The sequence below is a fragment of the Siphateles boraxobius genome, unplaced genomic scaffold, assembly GCF_051911475.1.
Source record: "Siphateles boraxobius isolate OS27281-9 unplaced genomic scaffold, OSU_SipBor_1 125, whole genome shotgun sequence".
NCBI classification, from domain to species: domain Eukaryota; kingdom Metazoa; phylum Chordata; class Actinopteri; order Cypriniformes; family Leuciscidae; genus Siphateles; species Siphateles boraxobius.
The window spans coordinates 1,292,501-1,308,804 of NW_027508728.1; the positions used below are offsets into that span (position 1 = coordinate 1,292,501).

Genomic DNA, 16,304 nt, shown 5'->3' on the forward strand with positions numbered 1-16,304 from the left:
TATCGTATTTATTTGTAAGTTGATTATTCGTTCTTATATTGTTGCTGACTGCTTACCTTTAATAATGTTTTAAATTCACATTAATTAGGCTGGCAGTTTTTTGTTGTAGTATCAAAATTGAATTAAATAATTGATATTTCACTGACCCAATCCTCAGCACTGACCCAATCCTCAGCACTGACCCAATCCTCAGCACTGACACCAATCCTCAGCACTGACCCAATCCTCAGCACTGACCCTTCTGGAGCTGCTCTAGTCTAAATATGTGCTGTGCTATTCAATGAAAGATACAATATGATAGAGCAATAGAATGTACAGTAACTGAAGCTCATACAATGTATTTTAGCAGGCTTAATTAACCCTTCAAACCCTAAGGGGTTTTAAGGCCACCTGGCACTATGTTGATATTTTTGCTTCTGGAATGGTCAATTTTCATAGCAGAGTAAAAAGAGACATATTTCTGGATTCTATAGATTCTCACCTACAATGTGGATGCATTGAAAATACACTTTTTGAGACATTTATATGAGTTATTGTGTGATATATCACCAAGAAATACAAAAACAGAAATTATTTTTTTTGTTTTTATTATATAAAAATATGAAACATAAATAAACAAAGGATTTTACAACAAAAAAATATTCCCCAAAGGCTTTAGAACACTTGCAAAAAAAATTGGGTGAAAAAATATAAAGAAACAAAAGAAATATTTACATTTCTGTAACTGTAGTCACCATACTTTTTTGTGAACAAAACAGAAATAAGAATATGAAGGGAACCCAATGGTCATTAGAATGGAATATTCTCAGTCTATATGTACAAAATATACAAAAACCACCCCTAGATGGCACTGTGCACTGCGCACTGCATTGGAAAGTTGCAATATTGATGTGCTTTTCTTACATGTGCCACATTTGAAAGCAGTTGCGCTCTGGCTGCAGGCAGAGCGGCACATCACACTCATTACACTTCCATGAGGTGTCTTTTCTTGGGAGCCCATCCGCCTTGCATTTCTCACACCTCAGCCTTGTAACTGGAGTGGAGATTGGCACAGGTGTATGCCCAGTTCTCCTTTGTACTGGAACAGCCCCGACTGTGACACCACACAGCTCAGCCACGAGCTGCTCCACGTAGGCCCTGTGGGTGGTGAGCTGGTTGGCTGGTGTGTTCCTCAGCTTTTGGATTTCTCTGTACATTATGAAGCCATTCGTCACAGCAATGTCAATAAAATGAAAAAACATGGTTCTGTACCATCTTCTTGTTGTGTGGTGCACTGAATAGTACTGGATCAGCTGGTCTGATAAGTCCACACCCCCCATGTAGATGTTGTAATCAACAATCGGTTTTGGTACTGGTATGTTTATCTCCTCCCAGGATCCATCCCTCTTTTTCTGCTTCCTCTTGACAGTGTCCCCATCATAAGCAACATGGACACTGCTGCACATTGCCACCTCCCTGTTGTCCATCCACTTAGTGAAGAGAAGGCCATCTTCTCTTATCCACCTGAGAGTTCCTCTGGGGGATTTCTTGGGCAGTTGGTTTAGTTTCGTTTTTGGAGCATCCTTCCTCCCTTCACGTATGGTTCCACAGGCTCCGAAATTGAGGGACAGCAGGTGCCTGAAGAGTTTTGGGCTGGTGTAAAAATTATCACAGTAGAGGTGATAACCACTGCCTAGGAAAGATGGCCTCATCAATTCCACCACAGAGTCAAATGAGAGCCCTTGCCCAGAGGCCAACCTGCTTTTACCTGTGTAAATGCTGAAGTCACAGGAATAACCGTTGCTGGAGTCTGCGAGCACAAACAGCTTTATCCCCCATTTGGTGGGTTTCGCCTTCATGTACTGGGTCATCCCAGTTCTTGCCTTGGTGGCCACCATCCTCTCATCAATGGAAAGCTGCTTCCTGGGATGGTAGGCAGACTGACAGGCGGCCTTTATCTCAGTCACCAATGGCTTCAGACGAAAGAGTGTGTCATACTCATCTGGCGCTGTCTGCTTCTTTTGGTCATTCACAACATCTTCCTCTGGGTCACTCATATGGATATTCCAAGATATGGCACAGAACCTATCCCTTGACATCACAGTGCTTGGAAAATTCACAGAAAAAATGTTTTTTCTCTTCCAATAGTCACTTACTGCTGGGAGCTTTAGAACACCCATGTACAGAACCAAGCCAATGAATTTGAACATCTCCGCAGGGTTGATGTTGGTCCACTTGTACCTTTTCCCAGCAGCAATGTTTCTCTCCGCCAGCTTGTTTGTGTTGGCACACAATGTCCTGACTGAATCAGCACTAAAAAAGTGCTTGAAAAGGCCAAGGGGGCTTTGCTCTACGGAGGTGTCCAATTGCACTCCAGGTTCACGTCTAGGGCAAAACCTGTGTGGAATGGGGGCCACATCAGGATCATTTTCAGTCTTCCATCCTTGTTCCAGCTGGTCTGGTGGTGGTGCTGGACATCGGACAGGTGAAAGGGACTGCCTCCTTCCCCTAGGACGCGACCTCAAGCCAGGGGTCGCAGATGATGTTGGTGGTTCTGTGGCAGTGCTGGAGGAGCCGGGCCGAGGAGGATAAATAGATCTGCGGGCTGCAGGAGACCTTGATCTGCGGGCTGCAGGAGACCTTGATCTGCGGGCTGCAGTAGACCTTGATCTGCGGGCTGCAGTAGACCTTGATCTGCGGGCTGCAGTAGACCTTGATCTGCGGGCTGCAGGAGGAGACCTTGATCTGCGGGCTGCAGGAGGAGACCTTGATCTGCGGGCTGCAGGAGGAGACCTTGATCTGCGGGCTGCAGGAGGAGACCTTGATCTGCGGGCTGCAGGAGGAGACCTTGATCGGCGGGCTGCAGGAGGAGCAGAAGCGGTGCTGGATGGAAATGGGCGAGCGGTCGGGGTCATGGGTTCAGCAGATGTACTCGGCTGCTCTGCAGTTTCCTGATTTAGACTATAACACACAGATTTTGTCATTAGTTTAGATTCCCACATATCAAAAGTTGTACAGCCTTACTAATAAAGATTAGCTATTTATCATCATGTGTGCATATTTTATGTTCAACTCATAGGACTAACTACAAAATTATTACTGGTGCCTTTATCATAGTATATGAGTAAATACAATGTCTAAAACCCCCTCCCATGTAGACAAAATAGTACAGGCCTTAGATAAGGCTTACTGCACTATTATTTCTAAAAAGCTACAAAAATGTTTCCCAAAAAAAACATTACAATAAAATGCAAAGAGTAAATACAATGTCTAAAGCAAACCCCCTCTCATATAGACAAATAGTACAGGCCTTAGATAACGCCCTGTACCATTATTTCTGAAAAACTACAATAACATTTTCCTAAAAAAATATTACAATAAAAATAGACAAACAAAGTAAACGAAATAGCTTATAAATGAAGATGATTACATGCGGCCAAAACGCGCAAATTGTTTGATTGCGCACATGGCGCACATGGCGCACATGGCGCACATTGTTTGAATACGCGCGCGGCACACCTTGTTTGATTACAGCTCCGTTATTTCTGAACAGCTATAATAAAATCAGTTGACTAAAAAACGATACAATATATATCAGACAAACATATTATCAGTAATATATTATTCACACTTACTCCTCAAATGGATCGATTCCGTGGAATATTTGGTCTTCTTCCTCTGAATCAAACCGATCTGGATCGGATCCTATTTCATTTTCCTCACTGTCGGCAAAAAGCATTTCAGCGACTTGCTCGGCAGAGAATCTCTGTTGTGCCATATTTTCTTCGAAACGAATCTTGCGAAGTACAAAAGAGCTGTATCTGAAAACTTTCAACTGTGCGCGTCCTAAGACCGTGTACAACACGTTGCATCGGTTATGGCTATCACACACACCTGGCGTGATTGTAAACACCTCCCCTTTGTCTGAGAGCGTCATCTTTTGTTTTTGATCTGTGATTGGTTCACAAACATGTCTGTGATTGGTTCACACACCACAACAGCATTTCATATCATTAGACCAGAATAAAATATTTCTTTGTTTTGCAGTAAAATGCAATAGATTTGCACTAAAATAAAAAATGCTTTTAATTTGCGAAAGTCAACACAGTATATGCAGAGGAATGGCAGCTTTTTCATAAAAAAAAAAGTAAGTTAATACCATGATCCGATCCGAAGTTATAAATAGATATTTGAGGGGTGTGTCCTTTGACGCTCTAGAGCGTCAATCGGGTTTGGAGGGTTAAGCATGAAAATAATTGAAAGAAATATATGTTTGATGAACAAATGAAGCCAACCAATATGATTTATATTCTCTTGGTTTATCTACTAATACATTTAAAAATTACAAATGCAGTGAAAATTCAGGGATCGGTTACGGTATCGGTATCTCGTTCTGCAAAAAGTGGTATTGGTGCATCCCTAATTCAAAATATTGTGGTGTTTTTTTGTTGAAAAAATAAAATTTTCACGCTAAATCAACGCTGCAGCCCGTCTGAGATATAGAGCTATTTCTCATGATATTAATATATAAAGCATGATATTAAATACGTATATAATACAACTTTCATTCTTCAGGTCAATCATATATATTGGAATATATAATGGGAAAAATATCAGTTTCAATATCCTTTCAATGGTTTAGGGGATTTTCCATGCCTGACAGCGCTGGTCAATGGATTGAACTCTATGAAGTGAAACATCAGTTACCATTTATTTAATTTGAGTAAAAAAATAAAATGAAATAAATAAAAATCATAATAAAGATATTGTTTGATAAGTGCCGATTGAAGTCCTTGAAATCCAAAAAAGTAGTGCTTGAAAAGTCCTTGAAAGTCCTGGAATTTCATTTCACAGAGTCTGTACGAACCCTGGTTCATTTAAACATTATGTGCAAAATACAGGGTCCAAATATAGACAAGGGTTTAAACTAAAATCTGAAAATTTATAAGGATTCAAATGTAAAAAATCTTAATTTAAAATAAGGGTTCAAATGTAAATATAAAATATTGGTTTAAATTGGAATATAAAATAAGGGTTCAGAGTTGAACAGCGCAGCACTTGTTCACTGAAGTGTGAAGTTTAACACTCGCTGTGTGTGAGGATGAGGCTCACCGTTCACACGCCGCCACTGCGAGATGCTCAAAAACAATCAAACCCACAGCCAATCAGAACCTCGTGTGGGCGGAGTCTCGGCAGCAGAGAGTAATCCTGACGCACTCGCAAGATAATGCATGAGTACATAATCACAAATATTACACCATTTCCAGGGTGTCCGCGGGGTCTTAAAAAGTATTAAAAGTTGAATAATCAATTAAGGCCCTTAAAAAGTATTAAAAAGTCTTAAATGGCAATTTCCAAGGTATTAAATCTTGTATCATCTTTTCGTTATGTATATTTGTCCATAAAGTATAAAGTTTGTCAGAATTTAAACATTGCGTCGGTGAATAGTGGGGTTCTGTGTAGTTTATGGACTCCTGCTAGATATGACATCATCTGTTACCGCGCTTCATGACTTACTGCTGCGTGATAGCGCATATGTCCCGTACGCACGGTTGTTAAACAACATCGTTGACTAATAGGGAAATTAAATATACGCAACAAGCTTAAGTTGCATCTTCAGGTTTTCTTTCAGTTGAAAACATTAAACAATATGTGTAAACCAAAAATGTAAAGAAGCATTTATGATCAGTCAGTACGAAAGGGGAAAAACGCTAATAAAACAGACCGTTCCACTTATCGTACAGAACGAAGGTATACACTCGAGTCAACATAATATTTATCCTGTTTATATTGTTTCACTTTCAAGTTGAGAAAAACAGTAAACTTCACATGCTCGAGTAGAAAACGCGCTGCCGCTGACAGACGTTGCAGGGACACAGTGATAAAGTTTCTAACACTTCGCCTTTTCTGTTAAGGACGGCTTCTTTACCGAAACTTAAAGGAAGCATATGTGTCGAAATCATTTTGCTAAGTAATCATCTCGCTCACTCGGATTCAGCTGCGCTACTGCAGTCGTCAGTGCAGTGATGGACAGCTGTCTTTCCTCATTCGACTGCTGGTTGGATTTCATGTGATTTTCTCATTGTGGTGGTATTATAACTCAGTATCATTAATTAATTTGATTAAAAGTAATTCCGTTTTGTAATATCATTTAGTAAGATCATTTTCATCCAAGTAATTCCAAACTTCAGGCTGACGACGACATGTGATCAAATACAATCAACAACACGCTCCACAGCGCCACCCAGTGTATTTAATTATAACTGCGATTAAGTGATTGGGATTTATCATGGATTCACAGCATTTACTGCCAGCAAAGCAACGTAGTAAAATTCGAATATTCGTTTACTGACACTCAAATCCAGCACTCAGTGGTGATCACAGGAAACTGTCTGACCATCAGGTGTTTGTCATGAGAAGTGTACCACAAAAGAGCTATGGTTTGCAGACAGGTATAAGAGTTGTTGTTACAAATACGTCTTTTAATATACTTTGTGAACTCATTATCTCTTTATCTCAGAGAGGTTTATTTTCCCTCTTCAAGTTTTGTCAATTGTTTTGTTTATTGGTCTAATTCTGGTTTCTCTTTCTAAAAAACCTTGCATTGGGTCAGTCATTCAATTAATTATCTTGTGCTTCATTCCCACCCTTCTGAATTATTTTGTACTGATAAGGAGTTATCACAAACTAAGACTGTTTAGTTGTGCTATCTTACAATCAGTATATAAATGTAAGGTGTCGCCGATAATGGTTAAAACTTGAAGTGGCGATGAGGTCTTAATGTATGAAGGGGTCTTGAAAAAGGTCTTAAAAGGTATTAAATTTAATTCCATGATTCCTGTATATACCCTGATTTACACATTATGAAAAAGACACAGGCTACTGAGTTACTACACAATCTTTGTCAAAAAATACAATTGTTTGTTCACAGTTTGAACGTTCTTGTTTCCATTTGTTTAATTTCAAGATCTGAGGTGAATAATTATCCATTGTTGCTTTTACAGCTACAGAGCTGGAGCACTAGATGATACTCCGTCACATTACACGCTTTTAACGTTTAATAAAGCACATAAACACTAGCTGAGATCATCATCGCCACACGTGTGTTTGTTGTTCCAGCGACGTCATAGAAAAATATAAACCGGTTCTGAAATATAATCATCGCGGCTGGTTAGCACACAAACTTTGGTTAACATGGAGAAGAGCTTTTTATCGCGCGTAGTTAGGACACGCTGGTAACGTAAAATGGAAATATTAATATATTCCTTTCTAACATTTACATATAAGAATATAAGTGTAGTATAAGTAATGTGCTGAGGACAGTGTCCCGCAGGAGTGATTATAGAGCGCTGTGTGTTTCCAGTGCGCAGACACGGTTAACCCATGATCTGTGTGTGTGGGGGTGTGTGTGTGTGTGTGTGTGTGTGTGTGGGCCTCAATAACAGGCACTCATGACAGACGAGACCATCGGGAACGTGCCTATCCTGATCCTCGGCAACAAAATCGACAAGCCTGAGGCCATCAGCGAGGAGAAGCTGCGCGAGATCTTCGGGCTGTACGGGCAGACCACGGGCAAGGTGCGGTCACACACACACACACACACACACACACACACCTCAATCCCACAACCCCTCCAAACACACACACACATCTCAAGCCCTCGCCACTGCAGTCTCAGTTCAGTGTCTTGGCACAACATTGACCAAGTGTGCTGAGAATTGCATGAAAATAATAATCCATTTTATTTATAATGCACTTTTTTCATACCCAGGATAAAAAATAAAAATATGGATTTTAAATACAGAAATGTCGGCCATTTTAAAAGTATAATAATGCATATGTATATAGTTATAGTTGAGTGACTGCAAGGTGGCGCTGCTGAGCTGTTCCTCCGCTGTTGCCCATGATTACACAGTGCCGTGTGAGACAGTGACGTGTGAGACAGTGCAGTGTGAGACAGTGCCGTGTGAGACAGTGCCGTGTGAGACAGTGCCGTGTGATACAGTGCAGTGTGAGACAGTGCCGTGTGAGACAGTGCCGTGTGAGACAGTGCCGTGTGATACAGTGCCGTGTGAGACAGTGCCGTGTGAGACAGTGCCGTGTGAGACAGTGCCGTGTGAGACAGTGCCGTGTGAGACAGTGCCGTGTGAGACAGTGCCGTGTGAGACAGTGCCGTGTGAGACAGTGCCGTGTGATACAGTGCCGTGTGATACAGTGCCGTGTGATACAGTGCCGTGTGAGACAGTGCAGTGTGAGACAGTGCAGTGTGAGACAGTGCCGTGTGAGACAGTGCCGTGTGAGACAGTGCCGTGTGAGACAGTGCCGTGTGATATAGTGCCGTGTGATATAGTGCCGTGTGAGACAGTGCCGTGTGAGACAGTGCCGTGTGAGACAGTGCAGTGTGAGACAGTGCCGTGTGAGACAGTGCCGTGTGAGACAGTGTCGTGTGAGACAGTGCCGTGTGAGACAGTGCCGTGTGATACAGTGCCGTGTGATACAGTGCAGTGTGAGACAGTGCCGTGTGAGACAGTGCAGTGTGAGACAGTGCAGTGTGAGACAGTGCAGTGTGAGACAGTGCCGTGCGAGACAGTGCAGTGCGATACAGTGCAGTGTGATACAGTGCCGTGTGAGACAGTGCCGTGTGAGACAGTGCCGTGTGAGACAGTGCCGTGTGAGACAGTGCCGTGTGAGACAGTGCCGTGTGAGACAGTGCCGTGTGAGACAGTGCAGTGTGAGACAGTGCAGTGTGAGACAGTGCCGTGTGAGACAGTGCCGTGTGAGACAGTGCCGTGTGAGACAGTGCCGTGTGAGACAGTGCCGTGTGAGACAGTGCCGTGTGAGACAGTGCCGTGTGAGACAGTGCCGTGTGAGACAGTGCCGTGTGAGACAGTGCCGTGCGAGACAGTGCCGTGCGAGACAGTGCAGTGCGAGACAGTGCCGTGCGAGACAGTGCCGTGCGAGACAGTGCCGTGCGAGACAGTGCAGTGCGATACAGTGCCGTGCGAGACAGTGCAGTGTGAGACAGTGCAGTGTGAGACAGTGCAGTGCGATACAGTGCCGTGCGAGACAGTGCAGTGCGATACAGTGCAGTGCGATACAGTGCAGTGTGAGACAGTGCCGTGCGAGACAGTGCAGTGCGATACAGTGCCGTGCGAGACAGTGCAGTGTGAGACAGTGCAGTGTGAGACAGTGCAGTGCGATACAGTGCCGTGCGATACAGTGCCGTGCGAGACAGTGCTGTGCGAGACAGTGCCGTGCGAGACAGTGCCGTGCGAGACAGTGCAGTGCGATACAGTGCCGTGCGAGACAGTGCAGTGCGATACAGTGCAGTGCGATACAGTGCAGTGTGAGACAGTGCCGTGCGAGACAGTGCAGTGCGATACAGTGCCGTGCGAGACAGTGCCGTGTGAGACAGTGCAGTGTGAGACAGTGCCGTGTGAGACAGTGCAGTGTGAGACAGTGCCGTGCGAGACAGTGCCGTGCGAGACAGTGCCGTGCGAGACAGTGCCGTGCGATACAGTGCAGTGCGATACAGTGCCGTGCGAGACAGTGCCGTGCGAGACAGTGCAGTGTGATACAGTGCCGTGCGAGACAGTGCCGTGCGAGACAGTGCCGTGCGAGACAGTGCAGTGCGATACAGTGCCGTGTGATACAGTGCCGTGTGAGACAGTGCAGTGCGATACAGTGCCGTGCGATACAGTGCCGTGTGAGACAGTGCCGTGTGATACAGTGCCGTGCGAGACAGTGCCGTGCGAGACAGTGCCGTGCGAGACAGTGCAGTGTGATACAGTGCCGTGTGAGACAGTGCCGTGCGAGACACTGCCGTGTGAGACAGTGCCGTGCGAGACAGTGCAGTGCGATACAGTGCCGTGCGAGACAGTGCAGTGTGATACAGTGCCGTGTGAGACAGTGCCGTGTGAGACAGTGCCGTGTGAGACAGTGCCGTGTGATACAGTGCCGTGTGAGACAGTGCAGTGCGAGACAGTGCAGTGCGATACAGTGCCGTGCGAGACAGTGCAGTGCGAGACAGTGCCGTGCGAGACAGTGCCGTGCGAGACAGTGCCGTGCGAGACAGTGCAGTGTGAGACAGTGTTGTGATTGGACGAGTTCATCGCAGAGTAATGCTGAGACACCGCTGTGTCCCACTTCCTCATCCGGCCGTCGGCTCATTTCAACACGGAATTATATATCTTTTTTTTTTGAAAATTTAAAATTGAGTGTTCATCTTAGGGTCCAAGACCCCAGGACTTTTGTTGCACTCAAACCACGAATACACACACAAAAACTGAATGGATTGGAGGAGTTTTGTTGAAATTTAAAACGGTCACACATCCTTCCCTCGCGGCTCGATCTGACCGTCAGGAATGAGTGGAGTGTGAGGAATGCTTCAGGACACACAGACAAACATAAAAATGCTCAAAATTCAAACTAAAAATGCTAAAACATTTTTGTACAATATCTGCATGTGTATCTGAACACACTTAACTGACTTTATCAGCTCATTTGCTCAAATAGAGATATAAGCCCATGTAGAGTCATGAAATATAATCTTATATTATTTATTTCCCACAAGATGTAAGATATTTAGAGCTGAATTAAAATGGTTTTACATGAAATTGTGAGTTAAATTTAAGTTGAATGTGAGGAATGTGCTTAAATTACTATTTATTTATTTCTTGATAAAATCTAGTAATTTAAAGGTAAATGAAATTCCCCAATAATTGCATTAAAAAATTGAAATAAATATTATCAAAATTAAATAAAATAGGCTTTCTGGACAAAAAAAAGGAAATATAATTTTAGGTATTCGGGTCATGTGACCCGTGAGGGAAGGGTGAAGGTGTGTGTGCACTGTTCCAGCACTGACGTGAGTTTACGACCAGCACTGCTGGGAACAACTGTGGTTAAAAAAATAAAGAGTGTGTGTGTGTGTGTCTCCGCAGGGCACCATCGCAGTGAAGGACCTGAACACGCGGCCGCTCGAGGTGTTCATGTGCAGTGTGTTGAAGAGACAGGGTTACGGAGAGGGCTTCCGCTGGCTCTCACAGTACATCGACTAGAGGAACACACACACCGCACACACACACACACACACACACACTTCAACTGCTTTCTCACATTACTTCTTTCCGAGACCAGAACCCAGCCGTGCTTCTGCACATGGACTCAACACAACACACGTCAGGTTTATAAATTGTTCATCCGCTGGTCTTCTGTTCATCAGTAAATGATTCTTCACGCGTCCTCGCCCCGAGAGCACTCGCTCGCGTCACATCCTACTCACAGGAAGTGCTCTGACCCCTCCTGCGTGCCACTTCCTGTCGGACGAGGCTTTGAGATGAAGTTGTGGCTGCTGATTCGCAGTCCGCTGATGTGGCCATCTTCAGTTGCATATCGGTTTATAGTTTTCCCAAGATCTCGAGCTCATTCCCACACTGATGGACCAATCGCTGTTCTGTTTTAATGAGGTGTAGTCGGAAATGAAGCTGTGTGACATCACTCAAACACAGATGATTATATGCTAATCGAGTAACACACACACACGTTTAACAGAGCTTGCCTTGATCAGAAGCATCGAGGACAGCTATTAATCGGTGACATGGACAAATGTAATTTATGTAAATGCCGTATATGGATTTTTTAAAGCTGTCCTTGAATAGCTCTTAATTTGAATAAGAGGGATGAAAACATTATGCATGCCTTGTTCCATGATTATTATTAATCATTTTTGTTAGTGTTTTTTTTAAGGAAACACAAATAACATAGTGTAAAGCATCCAGATGCCCCGGCGGTGTGTGTGTGGAGTCGCGGTGGAATGGCACACATGCGTTACTCTGTGCTGTCCCAGCATGCATCACTGCCGTTCCCCGCTCCATCTGTGACGGGTCAGCTGTTTCCATCAGAACCTGTAATAAATGTTTGCAATTAAAGCAAGCCATGTTGAGTTCACTTCTTTTGCTGAATGAAATAAATATTTTGGATGTCAGTTTTTGGTCATCTTTATACACGCACACACACAGAGAGAGAGAGAGAGAGAGAGGAACTTCACACATGAGGCTCTCCTGCAGTAAAACCACTACAACTCAAACACGAGTGAACATTAGCCCATCTTCCTGCTGAGACGTCACATGACAGATCACATGACTGCTCAGTGCCGCTGTTCTGGAGCAATTACTAATGCTTTAATACTTGCTTTTGGTTTCAGTTAATATTTTCTATATAGTTTGTATGCTAGGTAGGGTAGGCAATCCTGGAAAGCGGCTAGCAATAGCAACTAAGCTATAAGATCCCGCCTAAAGCCACACCTCGTTTAAAACGCATGATCGCACACAACCAGGAGTGTGTTTCCTGTACAGCTAGTGTGTGTAACTCGCTGCTGAACTACTTATAGCGTGCAAGGCATTTTCTGCCAAATTAAATCAATTAAATGATAAAAATGAAAACTAAAACCATTTCATTTCAGGAAACTACGCAAAATATGACAAAATTGATAATGAAATGGTTAATCTGCTTTTAGTTTTCATTGCATCCTTAGAGTCCACTAGAGAGTCTCGACTGTTTCCCGAAACCGTGTTGTGGCAATCTGGCCGTTCGCCGCAATAGTATCCAGCTGCAGACCCGCAGCACCACCAGTTTCAGAACCCCAGCGCCAGAACCGGAAGTAAGGGGCGGACCTTACGTTCTAACACCAGCGCCAGGACCGGAAGTGAGGGGCGGAGCTTACATTCTAAACCGAGTAACGCCACCTAACGTTTTGGAGCGTAATTTGCTTAGACACGAAACGTCATTATTACACACGAAATGTCATACTTTATACCTATTATAATGATACATTAAGGTATAGTACAATAAGCATTTAAAACTTTGATTTTGTGTAATATAATTCTATATAGTTATCCGTTTTATTGTATTATGAGAGTTACTTCCTGATCGTGAAAATAATGCTTGAAACTTGTGGTCATTTTATATAAAATATACTTTATTTCACAAGAACATATGCAGCATGCATTTTTCTTTATGTAAAATAATGTCAAAAATCTAAAAAGAGAGAGAAAATCCGGCATTGTTTTAAAAGAAACCATAAAAATGTACCGTACTTCAAATAATAGCCGAGTCCCAAATAGACGATTGTCTCTTTACACGCCTGGTGTGGCTGCAGGTCTGGGTAAATATAAGTCCGGTCTCAAATAGAGGTCGGGTCTGTTTTTTAGTTTCAGGTTGTATTAAATCTTCTAAAACCCGTCAGATCGTCCGCTTTTTGGCGGAATAGAATGACTGCTGCGCATGACAGGGCGCTTAACGAGCAGAGAGAGAGAGAGCCCCGGCCGCGCGCGCGCACTCTCACGTCTTCAAACAACACGAGCACTGTCTTGCTCTTTATTTGTCACATACCAGTTATAGTTCATACAACGAGCAGTGACTCACTGTGTAATAAAAACATACCCTAAATATTATTTAAAAGGTGCAACAATTTTTTAATATTTTTAAATACTTGCAAAAAATAACCATGCTTGTGTCATTGTAAATAATTCCGCCCCTCCCTCACTTCCGGTTCTGGCGCTGGGGTTCTGGCACTGGGGTTCTGAAACTGGTGGTGCTGCGGGTCTGCAGCTGGATATATCTCGTTCGCCGCGCTGGCTAATGACGTCACGCAGGCGTTGGAGTAATAACTACTGTTAATGAATCTGTTTTAGATCGAATCAACGCGAGATGTTTTGCTATAAATTTACAGACATGACATCTGAGGACTATTTCTCAGTTTTCTCAGTTATTTTGCTTTATTTCCAGATTCAATCATAGTCTCGTTCTTACACACTAGAGCTCGTTCACACATCTTCAAAAACTACGGTTTAAATCTCTTGACAAACTAAAAGACATAAATGACATTTGTATGTATTCTAAATAAAAGACAGGTTGTACTGAATGTCAGCTTGCTTATTTTGCTCAAGATAAGGATTTATTGAGTCCACATGTCATGAAAACATGAATCTACTTCTAAACAGCTCGAGATCTGTCGTTACAAACACACAACTCTGCGATGCATTTGCGAATGTTCAGTGGTTTCGGGAAACAGAGATCAGAGTCTGTGAAGCGTCACGATAGATGGTGTTAAGCTACCTCATGCCTCAGAGCACAGAACATTACAGTAACACTGAACATAAACTAACTAGTTGCTCCTCCTGACAGGTGCAGACTCATTTCAGTGTTGATGGAGTTGAGATTAACGCCACAGGTCGCCATCCCATAATCACAGTCATTACAGCATGAGGAACTGATGAAGGCGCTTAGAGTCCGTCCACAACCTTACAGTCACACTGACGACGGGTGAAAACAACATTTTTTGGTCTTGAGATTTCCACAGAACATGTCTGTATATATTTTACATGCTCTTAAATAAGACAGTAATCCCAATGAAGCCTCAGTTTACAGCGCTTTCAGAACATTAGTGAGTGTTTTAGGCTCTCCGTGTAATACTGATGCAACCAGACGACAGACAGCTGTGTGTTTATAGAGTATTTTACAATGTCTTCAAACGCAGCTCGACCAATCACTGTCAAGCCTGAAACTATCCGTTTAATACTGCTTTTATTTATGCATTTTTCACATCCACTTTCAATATACATGTACATCAACTATCATTTCTGAGCTCGATCTCCATATGATTTTATTATCAAAACAACCGTTATTGTCTTTTTTTTAAATAAACCACAGAGAAAAAAGAAACAAATACAGTGTTAATACAATACAAAATAAAATCAAACAATGTAAAAATGAATATTTTCTTCACATAAATAATGTGAAGCCATTGAGTTCTTCGTGAAGACGAGGGCGACTGTAGGATCGTCTGAATCATCTTCACTCCTGAGTTACTCTGTGTTGCTTCATGATGACCGTTCCTCTCCCGTCCTCCAAGCTGTGTTTATCTCTTCTAATGAAACTGATCAGAAACAGCTCATATTAATGAGGAGTTAATGCTGTAATATTGATGTTTGGAGTGATGAAGACGTACCTTCTGCATGTCTGCATCTGCTCCAGCGTCTCGGGCAGCACTTTCTGGAAGGTCTCGGGCAGAAACAGGTTCGTGACGGAGGACGCGACGGTCAGGCTTCCCATCAGGAGGTATACTGGACTGACAGACCAAAAAGGAGAGGTCTGTGTGGTAGCAATTTTTTATATATATACATATATATATATATACTCTCTTTTTGGTGCTATCTCTAGCCTGTGCCCTGGATTACATATAATATGGTCCAGAGTACACAATTGAACCATTGGTGACTCAAACCTTGAAAAAAAAATCAAAGAGTAATTTGCTCTTTGTTGGTCATTGCTAGTTACAAGTGTCTTTCGAGGAGGTGCCATGTTAGTTACGACTTTCATAGCGTCCCACAACTTTGAGTAAACAGAGTAAACAGATTTAGAGGTTTCTTGATGTTCTAAGTCTCTCAGCATACGTGTCTGGCTGCTATAGGACGCCATCTACTGTTAGTGCTCTCCCTTCTCTATTACAGATCCTTTCAGATTTACATTATAAAGTATTACTAGTTCTTGGTGACTTAAACTGGCATTGGTTGCATTCAGCAACTGATGAATTAAAAACCTATTGGGATCCATTAAATCTTTTTCAGATTTTTGACAGTCCCACTTGACTGAATTCAAAATGTCCGGAAAAATCATCTCTAATAGATTTAATCTTAAGCGTTCCGCAGAAGTATTCCACTGCTTCCATATTTGCGAAGGACATCATGTGACCACTGTGTCATCGCATCGGTTAGAAACACAAACATTCCTAAAACCAAACCACCAAACACAAGGCGTGACATGAAACGTTTCTCTGAGCAAGGGTTCCTACACAATTTGAACAATTTTGAGTGGGAAAAAATTTATTTAATTCCTGATCTTGAAAGAGCCTAAGAATTATTTTATGCACATTTTTCTGCTTTAGTAAATAAACATGCCCCATTTAAAAGGTACAGAGAGACGGGTCGGAATAATGCATGGTTTCTTATCCAACACGCTTCATGAGCGTAATCTGGCATGGGCAAAAGCCAGGAGAACAGATCTAAATTCAGATTGGCTTAATTTCAGGCAATTTACAGGCACTATCGATTGCTACAATGAACTAGATATTTAAAAGAAAAAATTGTTCAAAACTTAAACAAACCACGTGTCCTCGTTAAAAGTATTGATTCAATTTTAAATCCACCCAAATCCTCCTGCTTGGAAGATTCCACTTGAAGTCTGTGAGAATTTTCGACACCACTTCTTAGACAAGATCGCCTCTATTAGAGCCCTAATCTCTCCACCTGTATCTGATCCTTTTG

The 16,304-nt window shown here is 42.7% G+C and overlaps 1 protein-coding gene across 1 annotated transcript in view; it reads left to right on the forward strand.

The window, feature by feature from the left end:
* sar1b (secretion associated, Ras related GTPase 1B) overlaps window positions 1–11,965 on the forward strand; it is a 47,940-nt gene extending 35,975 nt beyond the window's left edge. The window contains exons 6-7 of the mRNA XM_077225053.1: window positions 7,425–7,556; window positions 10,923–11,965. Coding sequence (XP_077081168.1) covers window positions 7,425–7,556; window positions 10,923–11,039 — 249 coding nt within the window. The 3' untranslated portion in view covers window positions 11,040–11,965. The remainder of the gene's footprint in view (window positions 1–7,424; window positions 7,557–10,922) is intronic.
* The last annotated feature ends 4,339 nt before the right edge of the window (window positions 11,966–16,304 follow it).